Source organism: Tachyglossus aculeatus, chromosome 21 (assembly GCF_015852505.1).
Source record: "Tachyglossus aculeatus isolate mTacAcu1 chromosome 21, mTacAcu1.pri, whole genome shotgun sequence".
Taxonomy (NCBI): Eukaryota; Metazoa; Chordata; class Mammalia; order Monotremata; family Tachyglossidae; genus Tachyglossus; species Tachyglossus aculeatus.
In genome coordinates, this window is record NC_052086.1 from 37,538,258 (window position 1) to 37,552,046 (window position 13,789).

The window sequence follows — 13,789 nt, forward strand, 5'->3', positions numbered from 1 at the left end:
TTCTCTGGGCCTCAGCCACCTCATCTGTAAAACGGGGATGAAGACTGTGAGCCCCCCGTGGGACCAACTGATCACCCTGTATCCTCCCCAGCGCTTAGAGCAGTGCTTTGCACATAGTAAGCGCTTAACAAATGCCAAGTCTCCGTTCATTTTCGCTCTCTCTTTTTCTCTTTCTCTCTGTCTCTCTCTTTTTCTTTCTCTCTCTGTCTCTTTTTCTCTCTCTGTCTCTTTTTTCTCTCTCTTTCTCCCTCTTTCTCTTTTTCTCTTTCTCTCGTTCTCTCTGTCTCTCTTTTCTCTCTTTCTCTCCCTCTTTTTCTCTTTCTCTCTCTTTCTCTGTCTCTTTTTTCTCTCTCTTTCTCTCTTTCTCTGTCTCTTTTTTCTCTCTCTCTCTGTCTCTCTCTTTCTATGTCTCTCTCTTTTCTCTCTTTCTCTCTGTCTCTTTTCTCTCTTTCTCTCTGTCTCTTTCTTTTTCTTTCTCTCTCTCTGTCTCTTTTTCTCTCTGTCTTTTTTCTCTCTCTTTCTCTCTGTCTTTTTCTCTTTTTCTCTCTGTCTCTCTTTTTCTCTCTGTCTCTCTTTTCTCTCTTTCTCTCCCTCTTTTTTCTCTCTCTCTTTCTCTCTGTCTCTTTTTTCTCTCTCTTTCTCTGTCTCTTTTTCTCTTTCTATGTCTCTCTCTTTTTCTCTTTTTCTCTTTCTGTCTCTCTTTTCTCTCTTTCTCTCTGTCTCTCTCTTTTTCTTTCTCTCTCTCTGTCTCTCTCTTACTCTCTGTCTTTTTTCTCTCTCTCTCTGTCTCTCTCTTTCTCTTTCTCTCTGTCTCTCTTTTTCTCTTTCTCTTTCTCTCTGTCTCTCTTTTCTCTCTTTCTCTCCCTCTTTTTCTCTTTCTCTCCCTCTTTTTCTCTTTCTCTCTCTTTTTTTCTCTCTCTGTCTCTATCTTTTTCTCTTTCTATGTCTCTCTCTTTTTCTCTTTTTCTCTTTCTCTCTTTTCTCTCTTTCTCTGTCTCTTTTTCTTTCTCTCTCTCTGTCTCTCTCTTTTTCTCTCTGTCTTTTTTCTCTCTTTCTCTCTGTCTCTCTCTTTCTCTTTCTCTCTGTCTCTCTTTTTCTCTTTCTCTCTCTCTGTCTCTCTTTTCTCTCTTTCTCTCCCTCTTTTTCTTTCTCTCTCTCTCTCTCTCTCCCTGTCTTTCTGCCTCTGCCTCTCTCTTTGCAGGAGGAGCGGCTAGTATGGCTCAGGTTCCACAAGAAGAAGTGGGCGCTGCAGGCCCGCCAGCGACTGGAGCGTAGGAAGCGCCGACGTCTGCAGGCGGGGGAGGCCGCGGCGGGCGGCGGGGTGATCCGGGACGGACCTTCTACCGGCCTGGGCAGCTTCCTGCGCCGGACAGCCCGCAGCATCCTGGACTTGCCTTGGCAGATCGTGCAGGTCGGGAACGCCGGCAGGGAGGGAGGGGACGGAAGGAGGGAGTGGTGGACAAAGGGAAGGGAGAGCGTGGGTCTCTCGCCCTGTCTCTTGCACGCTTTGGACACTTGCTATTGTCACCCCCTTCCCCCAGCCCCCATGTTCGCATCTTGGTACAGTGCTCTGCACACAGTAAGCGCTCAATCAATCAATCAATCATATTTATTGGGAAGTCCAAGTTGGCAACACATAGAGACAGTCCCTACCCAACAGTGGGCTCACAGTCTAGAAGAATAAATATGATTGAATGACTGAATATCGTTAAATGATGCGTTATCAATTAGTTGGTTCGTATTGAGGGCCTTCTGCCCCTCTAGACGGGCAAGGAACGAGTCTGCTAATTCCGTTGTGTTGTACAGTGCTGTGCATGGAGTAATCAATCAATCGTATTTATTGAGCGCTTACTGTGTGCAGAGCACTGGACTAAGCGCTTGGGAAGTCCAAGTTGGCAACATATAGAGACAGTCCCTACCCAACAGTGGGCTCACAGTCTAGAAGAATAAATACGATTGAATGACTGAATATCTTTAAATGATGCGTTATCAGTTGGTTCGTATTGAGGGCCTTCTGCCCCTCTAGACCATAAGCTCATTACGGGCAAGGAACGAGCCTGCTAATTCTGTTGTGTTGCACAGTGCTCAGCATGGAGTAATCAATCAATCAATCGTATTTATTGAGCGCTTACTGTGTGCAGAGCACTGGACTAAGCGCTTGGGAAGTCCAAGTTGGCAACATAGAGAGACAGTCCCTACCCAACAGTGGGCCCAAAGTCTAGAAGAATAAATGCGATTGAATGACTGAATATCTTTAAATGATGCATTATCAGTTAGTTGGTTCGTATTGAGGGCCTTCTGCCCCTCTAGACCGTAAGCTTATTACGGGCAAGGAACGAGTCTGCTAATTCTGTTGTGTTGCACAGTGCTCTGCATGGAGTAATCAATCAATCAATCAATCGGAATAATAAAGATAATAATAATAGTAGTAGTAATAATAATAATGATGGCATTTGTTAAGCGCTTACAATGTGCAAAGCAATCAATCAATCAATCGTATTTATTGAGCGCTTACTGTGTGCAGAGCACGGGACTAAGCGCTTGGGAAGTCCAAGTTGGCAACATCTAGAGATGGTCCCTACCCAACAGTGGGCTCACAGTCTAAAAGGGGGAGACAGAGAACGAAACCAAACATACTGACAAAATAAAATAAATAGAATAGATATGTACAAGTAAAATAAATAAATAAATAGAGTAATAAATATGTACAAACATATATACATATATTCAGGTGCTGTGGGGAAGGGAAGGAGGTAAGATGAGGGGGACGAGGGGGAGAGGAAGGAAGGGGCTCAGTCCCTACCCAACAGTGGGCTCACAGTGTAGAAGAATAAATACGATTGAATGACTGAATATCTTTAAATGATGCGTTATCAGTTAGTCGGTTCGTATAGAGGGCCTTCTACCCCTCTAGACCGTAAGCTCATTACGGGCAAGGAACGAGCCTGCTAATTCTGTTGTGTTGTACAGTGCTCTGCATGGAGTAATCAATCAATCAATCAATCAATCGGAATAATAACGATAATAATAATAGTAGTAATAATAATGATGGTATTTGTTAAGCGCTTACAATGTGCAAAGCAATCAATCAATCAATCAGTCGTATTTATTGAGCGCTTACTGTGTGCAGAGCACAGGACTAAGCGCTTGTGAAGTACAAGTTGGCAACATCTAGAGACGGTCCCTACCCAACAGTGGGCTCACAGTCTAGAAGGGGGAGACAGAGAACAAAACCAAACATACTGACAAAATAAAATAAATAGAATAGATAGGTACAAGTAAAATAAATAAATAAATAGAGTAATAAATATGTACAAACATATATACATATATTCAGGTGCTGTGGGGAAGGGAAGGAGGTAAGACGGGGGGGATGGAGAGGGGGACGAGGGGGAGAGGAAGGAAGGGGCTCAGTCCCTACCCAACAGTGGGCTCACAGTCTAGAAGAATAAATACGATTGAATGACTGAATATCTTTAAATGATGCATTGTAAGCACTCAATAAATAGGACTGGTGGATCGATAGGGGAAAAGAGAAGTAGCTTGGCCTAGTGGAAAGAACACGGGCCTAGGAATCAGAGGATCTGGGTTTTAATCCCAGCTCCGCCACTTGTCTGCTGTGTGACCTTGGGCAAGTCACTTATTCACTCAATCGTATTTATTGAGCGCTTACTGTGTGCAGAGCCCGTTCATTCATTCATTCAGTCGTATTTATTGAGCGCTTACTGTGTGCAGAGCACTGTATTAAGCGCTTGGGAAGTCCAAGTTGGCAACATATATGGACTGTCCCTACCCAACAGCGGGCTCGAAGGGGGAGACGGACGACAAAACAAAACATATTAACAAAATAAAATAAATAGAATAAATACGTACAAATAAACAGTAGGGCTTTGAAGCCGAGTAGGGCCTTCTAGGGCACACGCGTCCTGCTGCTGGGCCCTGTGGGAGCTGTTAGTCTGGTAGCAGCCGAGTGGCCGAGGAGGGTCTTCTAGGGCGCTGTACTAAGCGCTTGGGAAGTCCAAGTTGGCAACATATAGAGACGGTCCCTACCCAACAGCGGGCTCACGGTCTAGTCAGTTCCCTCACCTGTAAGGGGAAGACTGCGAGCCTCATGTGGGGCGTGGAATATGTCCAACCTGATTAGATGGTTTGTGCCCCAGTGCTTAGTATAGAGCCTGGCCCATAGTAAGCGCTTAACAGATAGCCAGAAATGGGAGAGGAAGGGCAAGCACCAAGTCTTTTAGACTGTGAGCCCACTGTTGGGTAGGGACTGTCTCTCTATGTTGCCAACCTGGACTTCCCAAGCGCTTAGTACAGTGCTCTGCACGCAGTAAGCGCTCAATAAATACGACCGATTGATTGATTGATTGAGTTACTGTCTCTGTGGTCCCGGGGAGGTCCCTGATGGCAGTGAGGCTGAGAAGCAGAGAAAGGGAAGCTTAGGTGAAGGGCCCAGCCTGAGAAGCAGGTGGGAATCCTTAGCTTGGGGTTGGACAGAAGGGAAGAAAGGCAGGAATCAGATTTTAGGACCTCGCCCGCCAACTGGGATTCAGGGTGTTGGGAACCGAGCGCAAAACCAGGCCCTTCCCTGCCGTGGGCATGGGATGAGACGGTCGCCGTGGGTTTCCGTTGCGTAGTGGTTATCGCGTTCGCCAAGCGCGTAGTCCAGTGCTCTGCACATAGTAAGCGCTCAATAAATACGATTGATGATGATAGAGAAGCAGCATGGCTCAGTGGAAAGAGCACGAGATTTGGAGTCAGAGGTCATGGGTTCAAATCCCGGCTCCGCCAATTGTCAGCTGTGTGACTTTGGGCAAGTCACTTAACTTCTCTGTGCCTCAGTTACCTCATCTGTAAAATGGGGATTAAGACTGTGAGCCCCATGTGGGACAACCTGATCACCTTGTAACCTCCCCAACGCGTAGAACAGTGCTTTGCACATAGTAAGCGCTTAATAAATGCCATTATTATTATTATTATTATCCCTCCCACAGATCAGCGAGACGAGCCAGCCAGGCCTGTTCAGGCTGTGGGCCGTGATCGGCGCCGACCTGCACTGCATCAAGCTGAGCGTCCCCCGGGTCTTTTACGTGAACCAACGGGTGGCCAAGGCGGAGGAGGGAGCGGCCTTCCGCAAGGTAAGGGGAGAGAGCCCGGCCGCGCGGCTCGGCCCGGCCTAGAGGGAAGGACGGGAACCGAGACAGGAGGACGGGTGGTGCCGATGGCTAGTTTTCGGGGCTCCTTTCTGGGGTTCGGTAATCCCTGGATCGTGGCCGTCTTTTGCTCCGGGTCCTGGAATCGGTTGGCCGTTCTCGGAGCGGGCACGGTGCCCCCGCGGCTGAATCCGTCCTGCTCTCGCTCCCCCGCCAGGTAAACCGAATCCTGCCTCGCTCCAACGTGGTCTATCACCTGTACGAGTACTCGGTGCCCGAGGACATGTACCAGGAGCACATCAACGAGATCAACGCTGACCTGTCCGCCCCGGACATCGAGGGCGTGTATGAGACCCAGGTAGTTTTCCGGGCCCAGGTTCTAGCCCCGTCCCCACCCTGAGCCCGCGGAAGGACTCGGAGAGATGAGTCTGTCTGCAGGGGACTTGGTGATCGTCCCCACCGGCCCTTGCTCTGGCTTTCATTTTGGGGGAGACGGGCCCGCTCACTATCCTGCTATCCTGGCTGGCAGTGATGGGTTTCCCCCAGCACCCCTGCACGCCTGTAGGAAAAACATTTCCCAGAAGATGACAATGTTGGTATTTGTTCAGCGCTTACTATGTTCCGAGCACCGAACATCGTAAGCGTTCTCGCACTGTTGGGTAGGGACCGTCTCTATATAGTAATAATAATAGTAATAATGATGATGATGATCTGCACACAGTAAGCGCTCAATAAATACGATTGATGATGATGAGGGCATTTGTTTAGCGCTTACTATGTGCAAAGCACTGTTCTAAGCACTGGGGGGGATAGAAGGTGATCAAGTTGTCCCACGTGGGGCTCACCGCCTTCCTCCCCATTTTACAGATGAGGTAACTGAGGCCCAGAGAAGTGACTTGCCCAAGGTCACACAGCAGACATGTGCTGGAGCCGGGATTCTGACTCCAAAGCCCATGCTCTTCCCACTGAGCCACGCTGCTTCTCTGTATGTTGCCAACTTGTACTTCCCAAGCACTTAATACAGCGCTCTGCACACAGTAAGCGCTCAATAAATACGACTGAATGAATGAATGAATGTTCTAAGGGAGATACAAGTCAGATACAGGGAGGTTCATTCATTGAATGAATGAATGTTTTAAGTGCTGGGGGGAGATACAGGGTTGTCCCACGTAGGGCTCAACGGCCTCAGTCCCCCTTTTCCAGATGAGGTCACTGAGGCACCGAGAAGTGAAGTGACTTGCCCAGAGTCACCCAGCTGACAAGTGGCGGAGGCGAGATTAGAACCCACAACCTCTGACTCCCAACTGAGCCACGCCGCTTCTCTGGACGAATCCGCATCTGTGCCCCTGGGTGTACTTCTCTAGGATGTTCTCTTTAAAGTTTTCTGCCCACCTCACGTGGCCCAGTGGCTAGAAGAAGGGCCGGAGAGTCCGGAGGACCTGGGTTCTAATGCTGTCTCCGCCTCTTTCATTCATTCAATCGTATTTATTGAGCGCTTACTGTGTGCAGAGCACTGGACTGAGCGCTTGGGAAGTACAAGTCGGTAACATATAGAGCTTAGAACAGTGCCAGTGCTTAGAACAGTGCTTTGCACATAGTAAGCGCTTAATAAATGCCATCATTATATAGAGACAGTCCCTACCCAACAACGGCCTCACAGTCTAGAATAATAATAATAATAATAATAATGGCATTTATTAAGCACTTACTATGTGCAAAGTGCTGGGGAGATATAAGGTGGTCAGGTTGTCCCCCGTGGGGCTCACAGTCTTCATCCCCATTTTACAGATGAGGGAACTGAGGCCCAGAGAAGTGAAGTGACTTGCCCAAAGTCACACAGCTGACAGTTGGCGGAGCCAGGGTTTGAACCCATGACCTCGGACTCCAAAGCCCGGGCTCTTTCCACTGAGCCACGCTGGGAGAATGTGTGACCTTGGGCAAGTCACTTACATTCTCCGTGCCTCATTTAGGTACGGACTGTCTCTAGATGTTGCCAACTTGTACTTCCCAAGTGCTTAGTCCAGTGCTCTGCACACAGTAAGCGCTCAATAAATACGATTGATTGATTGATTGATCTGTGAAATGGAGATTGAGACTGGGAGCCCGATGGGGACAGAGACCGTGTCCGACCCGATTGTCTTGTATCTACCCCAGATCTTAGTACAGTGCCCGGCACATAGTAAGTGCTTAACAAACGCAATTATCGTTATCATTATTATTATGAGAAGCAGCGTGGCTCAGTGGAAAGAGCCCGGGCTTGGGAGTCAGAGGTCATGGGTTCAAATCCCAGCTCCGCCAACTGTCAGCTGTGTGACTTTGGGCAAGTCACTTCACTTCTCTGGGCCTCAGTTCCCTCATCTGGAAAATGGGGATGAAGACTGGGAGCCCCCTGTGGGACAACCTGATTACCTTGTAACCTCCCCAGCGCTTAGAACAGTGCTTTGCACGTAGTAAGCGCTTAACAAATGCCATCATTGTTATTATTAAATCCCGGCTCTGCCAACTGTCAGCTGTGTGACTTTGGACAAGTCACTTCACTTCTCTGTGCCTGTTACCTCATCTGTAAAATGGGGATTAAAACTGTGAGCCCCCCATGGGACAACTTAATTACCCTGTAACCTCCCCAGCGCTTAGAACAGTGCTTGGCACATAGTAAGCGCTTAACAAATGCCATCATTATTATTATTATTATTAAATCCCGGCTCTGCCAACTGTCAGCCGTGTGACTTTGGGCAAGTCACGTCCCTTCTCTGTGCCTCAGTTCCCTCATCTGTAAAATGGGGATTAAAACTGTGAGCCCCCCGTGGGACAACTTAATCACCCTGTAACCTCCCCAGCGCTTAGAACAGTGCTTGGCACATAGTAAGCGCTTAACAAATGCCATCATCATTATTATTATTATTATTAAATCCCGGCTCTGCCAACTGTCAGCCGTGTGACTTTGGGCAAGTCACGTCCCTTCTCTGTGCCTCAGTTCCCTCATCTGTAAAATGGGGATTAAAACTGTGAGCCCCCCCGTGGGACAACTTAATCACCCTGTAACCTCCCCAGCGCTTAGAACAGTGCTTGGCACATAGTAAGCGCTTAACAAATACCATCATTATTATTATTATTGTAACCTCCCCAGCGCTTAGAACAGTGCTTTGCACATTGTAAGCGCTTGACAAATACCATCATTATTATTATTATTATTACTACTATTATTATTATCGTTCTTATTCCTATTTTCCGCTGGAGGGTTGAGCCCAGAGCCGAGGGCCTGGCGCTGCCCTTTTCCACCGAGCCATGCTACTTCTCTAGACTGTGAGCCCGCTGTTGGGTAGGGACCGTCTCTCTGTGTTGCCGACTTGTACTTCCCAAGCGCTTAGTCCAGTGCTCTGCACACAGTAAGCGCTCAATAAATACGATTGATTGATTGATTGATTGAGTTGTGAGCTGGTGGGGGGGGTGAGCTGTGTTTTCCTGCCCTGCTGAGAGCTCTTTTAGACTGCGAGCCCGCTGTTGGGTAGGGACCGTCTCTAGATGTTGCCGACTTGGACTTCCCAAGCGCTTAGTCCAGTGCTCTGCACACAGTAAGCACTCAATAAACACGATTGATTGATTGATTGATTGAGTTGTAAGCTGGTGGGGGGGGTGAGCTGTGTTTTCCTGCCCTGCCGAGAGCTCTTTTAGACTGCGAGCCCGCTGTTGGGTAGGCACCGTCCCTAGATGTTGCCAACTTGGACTTCCCAAGCGCTTAGTCCGGTGCTCTGCACACAGTAAGCGCTCAATAAATACGATTGATTGATTGATTGATTGAGTGGTGAGCTGTGTTTTCCTGCCCTGCTGAGAACTCTTTTAGACTGCGAGCCCGCTGTTGGGTAGGGACCGTCCCTAGTTGTTGCCAACTTGGACTTCCCAAGCGCTTAGTCCAGTGCTCTGCACACACTATCAATCGATCAATCAATCGTATTTATTGAGCGCTTACTATGTGCAGAGCACTGTACTAAGCGCTTGGGGAGTACAAATTGGCAACACATAGAGACGGTCCCTACCCCACAGTGGGCTCACAGTCTAAAAGGGGGGAGACAGAGAACCGAACCAAACATACCAACAAAATAAAATAAATAGGATAGAAACGTCCAAGCAAAATAAATAAATAAGTAAATAAATAGAGTAATAAATATGTACATACGATCGATTGATTGATTGATCGATAGCTAGCTGATGGCTTGGCCTCTCCCTCAGGTGCCCCTGCTGCAACGGGCCCTGGTCCAACTGGGCTGCGTCTGCACGGTCAACAGGCAGCTGGCGAAGCAAGCCCCGGGCCGGGAAGCCGACATCTTCGAGCTGGAGCACTTGGAGATGCGCTCCTTGGCTCAGTTCAGCTACCTGGAGCCGGGTAAGGAGCCGAGGCGGCCCCGCGGGACCGACGGGGCCCGACCCGCCCGCGGGCCCCACGGCCTGACGCCTTGTTCTCCTGTGTCCCCCCCTCCTCCCCGCAGGGAGCATCCGGCACATCTACCTGTACCACCACTCGCAGGGCAGCAAGGCGCTCTTCGGCCTCTTCGTCCCTTCCCAGCGCAAAGCCTCCGTGTTCGTGCTGGACACGGTAAGGGGCCGGCGGGGCCCCCGAGGCCGCCCCGGGGAGAGGGGCGGCCTGGGGATTCTAGCCCGTGAGCCCGCTGTTGGGTGGGGGCCGTCTCTAGACGTTGCCAACTTGGACTTCCCGAGCGCCTAGTCCGGTGCTCTGCACACGGTAAGCGCTCAATAGATACGGTTGATTGATTGATAATAATGATGATGGCGTTTGCTGGGCGCTTACTATGTGTAGAGCACTGTTCTAGGCGCTGGGAGGGATACAAGGTGATCATGTCGTCGTCTCATGTGGGGCTCAGTCTTAATCCCCATTTTACAGATGAGGTAACTGTATATATGCATGTATATATACACACATGTATATATGTGTGTATATGTCTGTATGTGCGTATATGTCTATATGTGTGTATATGTCTATATGTGCATATATGTCTATGTGTGCGTATATGTCTGTGTGCGTATATGTCTATGTGTGTATATGTATATATGTGTGTATATGCATATGTGTGTATATGTGCATGTGTGTGCATATGTGTGCGTGTGTGTATGTGTGCATATGTGTGTATATGTATGTGTGCGTGTATATGTATATGTGCATGTATATGTATGTATGTCTGTATATGTCTACATGTGCGTATATGTCTATATGTGTGTATATGTCTATGTGTGCGTATGTCTATGTGTGTGTATATGTCTGTGTGCATATATGTCTATGTGTGTGTATATGTATATATGTGTGTATATGCATATGTGTGTATATGTGCATGTGTGTGTGCATATGTGTGTGTGTGCGTGTGTGTATGTGTGCATATGTGTGTGTATGTGTGCGTGTATATGTATATGTGCATGTATATGTATATATGTGTGTATGTGTATATAGGTCTGTATGTGTATATATGTATGTATCATCATCATCAATTGTATTTATTGAGCGCTTACTGTGTGCAGAGCACTGGACTAAGCGCTTGGGAAGTACAAGTTGGCAACATATAGAGACAGTCCCTACCCAACAGTGGGCTCACAGTCTAAAACGTATATATGTATGTATGTATATGTGTGTGTGCATATATGTATGTATGTGCATATGTGTGTATGTATATATGAGGTGGCCTGTATATATGTATATGTGTTTGTACGTATTTATTACTCTATTTATTTTACTTGTACATATTTATTCTATTTATTTTATTTTGTTAATATGTTTTGTTTTGTTGTCTGCCTCCCCCTTCTAGACTGTGAGCCCGCTGTTGGGTAGGGACCGGCTCTAGATGTTGCCAACTTGGACTTCCCAAGCGCTTAGTACAGTGCTCCGCACAAAGTAAGCGCTCAATAAATACGATTGAATGAATGAATGAATGAAGGGGGAGACAGAGAACAAAACAAAACATAGTAACAAAATAAAATAAATAGAATAAATATATACAAGTAAAATAAATAGAGTAATAAATACGTACAAACATATTCACAGGTGCTGTGGGGAGGAGAAGGAGGTAAGGTGGGGGGATGGGGAGGGGGAGAGGAAGGAGGGGCTAGGAAGGAGGGGCTCAGTGTGGGAAGGCCTCCTGGAGGAGGTGAGCTCTCAGCAGGGCTTGGAAGGGAGCACTTTGTTAAGCACTTACTATGTGCCAAACACTGTACTAAACGCTGGGGTAGATACAAGGTCATCAGGTTGTCTTACGTGGGGCTCACAGTCTTAATCCCCATTTTAATGATAATAATGATGATGGCATTTGTTAAGCGCTTACTATGTGCAAAGCACTGTTCTAAGTGCTGCGGAGGGTACAAGGTGATCAGGTTGTCCCACATAGGGCTCAAAAGCCCCGTTTTACAGATGAGGGAACTGAGGCCCAGAGAAGTGAAGTGACTTGCCCAAAGTCACACAGCTGACGAGTGGCGGAGCCGGGATTGGAACCCACAAGAGCATGGGCCTGGCAGTCAAAAGGCTCCAATCCCGGCTCCGCCACTCATTCATTCAATCGTATTTATTGAGCGCTTACTGTGTGCAGAGCACTGGACTAAGCACTTGGGAAGTTCAAGTTGGCAACATAGAGAGACGGTCCCTACCCAACAGCGGGCTCACAGGCTAGCAGGGGGAGACAGGCAACAAAACAAAACATATTAACAAAATAAAATAAATAGAATAGATATGTACAAGTAAAATCAATAGAGTAATAAATCCGTACAAACATCTATACATATATACGGGTGCTGTGGGGAAGGGAAGGAGGTAAGGCAGCGGGGATGGGGAGGGGGAGGAGGGGGATTCAATCAATCAATCAATTGTATTTATTGAGCGCTTACTGTGTGCAGACCACCGTACTAAGCGCTTGGGAAGTCCAAGTTGGCAACATATAGAGACAGTCCCTACCCAACAGTGGGCTCACAGGCTAGAAGGGGGAGACAGACAACAAAACCAGACATATTAACAAAATAAAATAAATAGAATAGATATGTACAAGTAAAATAAATGGAGTAATAAATCCGTACAAACAGCTATCCATATATACAGTTGCTTTGGGGAAGGGAAGGAGGTAAGGCGGGGGGTGGTGGAGAGGGGGAGGAGGGGGATTCAATCAATCAATCGTATTTATTGAGCGCTTACTGTGTGCAGAGCACTGTACTAAGCGCTTGGGAAGTCCAAGTTGGCAACATATAGAGACAGTCCCTACCCAACAGTGGGCTCACAGTCTAGAAGGGGGAGACAGAGAACAAAACCAAACATATTAACAAAATAAAATAAATAGAATAGATATGTACAAGTAAAATAAATGGAGTAATAAATCCATACAAACATCTATACGTATATACAGGTGCTGTGGGGAAGGGAAGGAGGTAAGGCGGGGGGGTGGAGAGGGGGAGGAGGGGGATTCAATCAATCAATCAATCAATCGTATTTATTGAGCGCTTACTGTGTGCAGACCACCGTACTAAGCGCTGGGGAAGTCCAAGTTGGCAACATATAGAGACAGTCCCTACCCAACAGTGGGCTCACAGTCTAGAAGGGGGAGACAGAGAACAAAACCAAACATATTAACAAAGTAAAATAAATAGAATAGATATGTACAAGTAAAATAAATGGAGTAATAAATCCGTACAAACATCTATACATATATACAGGTGCTGTGGGGAAGGGAAGGAGGTGAGGGGGAGGAGGGGGATTCAATCAATCAATCGTATTTATTGAGCGCTTACTGTGTGCAAAGCACTGTACTAAGCGCTTGGGAACTCCAAGTTGGCAACATATAGAGATGGTCCCTACCCAACAGTGGGGTCACAGTCTAGAAGGGGGAGACAGAACAAAACCAAACATATTAACAAAGTAAAATAAATAGAATAGATATGTACAAGTAAAATAGAGTAATAAATCCGTACAAACATCTATACATATATACAGGTGCTGTGGGGAAGGGAAGGAGGTAAGGCGGGGGGGGAGGAGAGGGGGAGGAGGGGGATTCAATCAATCAATCGTATTTATTGAGCACTTACCGTGTGCAGAGCACCGTACTAAGCGCTTGGGAAGTCCAAGTTGGCAACATATAGAGACAGTCCCTACCCAACAGTGGGCTCACAGTCTAAAAGAGTCGAACGCAGATCCTCCGACGCCCAAGGCCGGGCTCTGTGGCTGTGGCCTGCCAGTTCCCCTCGGGCCCGCGCCTCCGCGGGCCCGAGGCGGGGCGAGCTGACAGGCCGTGTTGGCGGCAGGTTCGCAGTAACCAGATGCCGAACCTGAACAGCATGTACTCGGCGGAGCGCAGTCTCCTGCTGGGAAAGCTGGGGTCCGACCTGCTGCCCCCGGACAGGCACATCTTCGAGGTGCGAGCGGAGACCGACGCCAAGACCATCTACCGAGCCATCCAGCGGCTGCTCCTCGGCTATAAGGTGAGGCCCGTCGCCCCGGGGCCTTCCTGGGGACCCCCCGCTCCGCACCCCGGTCTCGTCATCATCATCATCAATCGTATTTATTGAGCGCTTACTGTGTGCAGGGCACTGTACTAAGAGCTTGGGAAGTACGAGTTGGCAACATAGAGAGACAGTCCCTACCCAACAGTGGGCTCACA

At 47.9% G+C, this 13,789-nt stretch overlaps 1 protein-coding gene across 1 annotated transcript in view; it reads left to right on the plus strand.

Annotated features, from left to right (window-relative positions):
• Positions 1 to 13,789, plus strand: part of POLE (DNA polymerase epsilon, catalytic subunit) — a 156,562-nt gene that overhangs the window by 96,155 nt on the left and 46,618 nt on the right. Inside the window, exons 31-36 of the mRNA XM_038762449.1 lie at positions 1,202 to 1,411; positions 4,995 to 5,138; positions 5,371 to 5,511; positions 9,381 to 9,534; positions 9,638 to 9,744; positions 13,434 to 13,610. Coding sequence (XP_038618377.1) covers positions 1,202 to 1,411; positions 4,995 to 5,138; positions 5,371 to 5,511; positions 9,381 to 9,534; positions 9,638 to 9,744; positions 13,434 to 13,610 — 933 coding nt within the window. The remainder of the gene's footprint in view (positions 1 to 1,201; positions 1,412 to 4,994; positions 5,139 to 5,370; positions 5,512 to 9,380; positions 9,535 to 9,637; positions 9,745 to 13,433; positions 13,611 to 13,789) is intronic.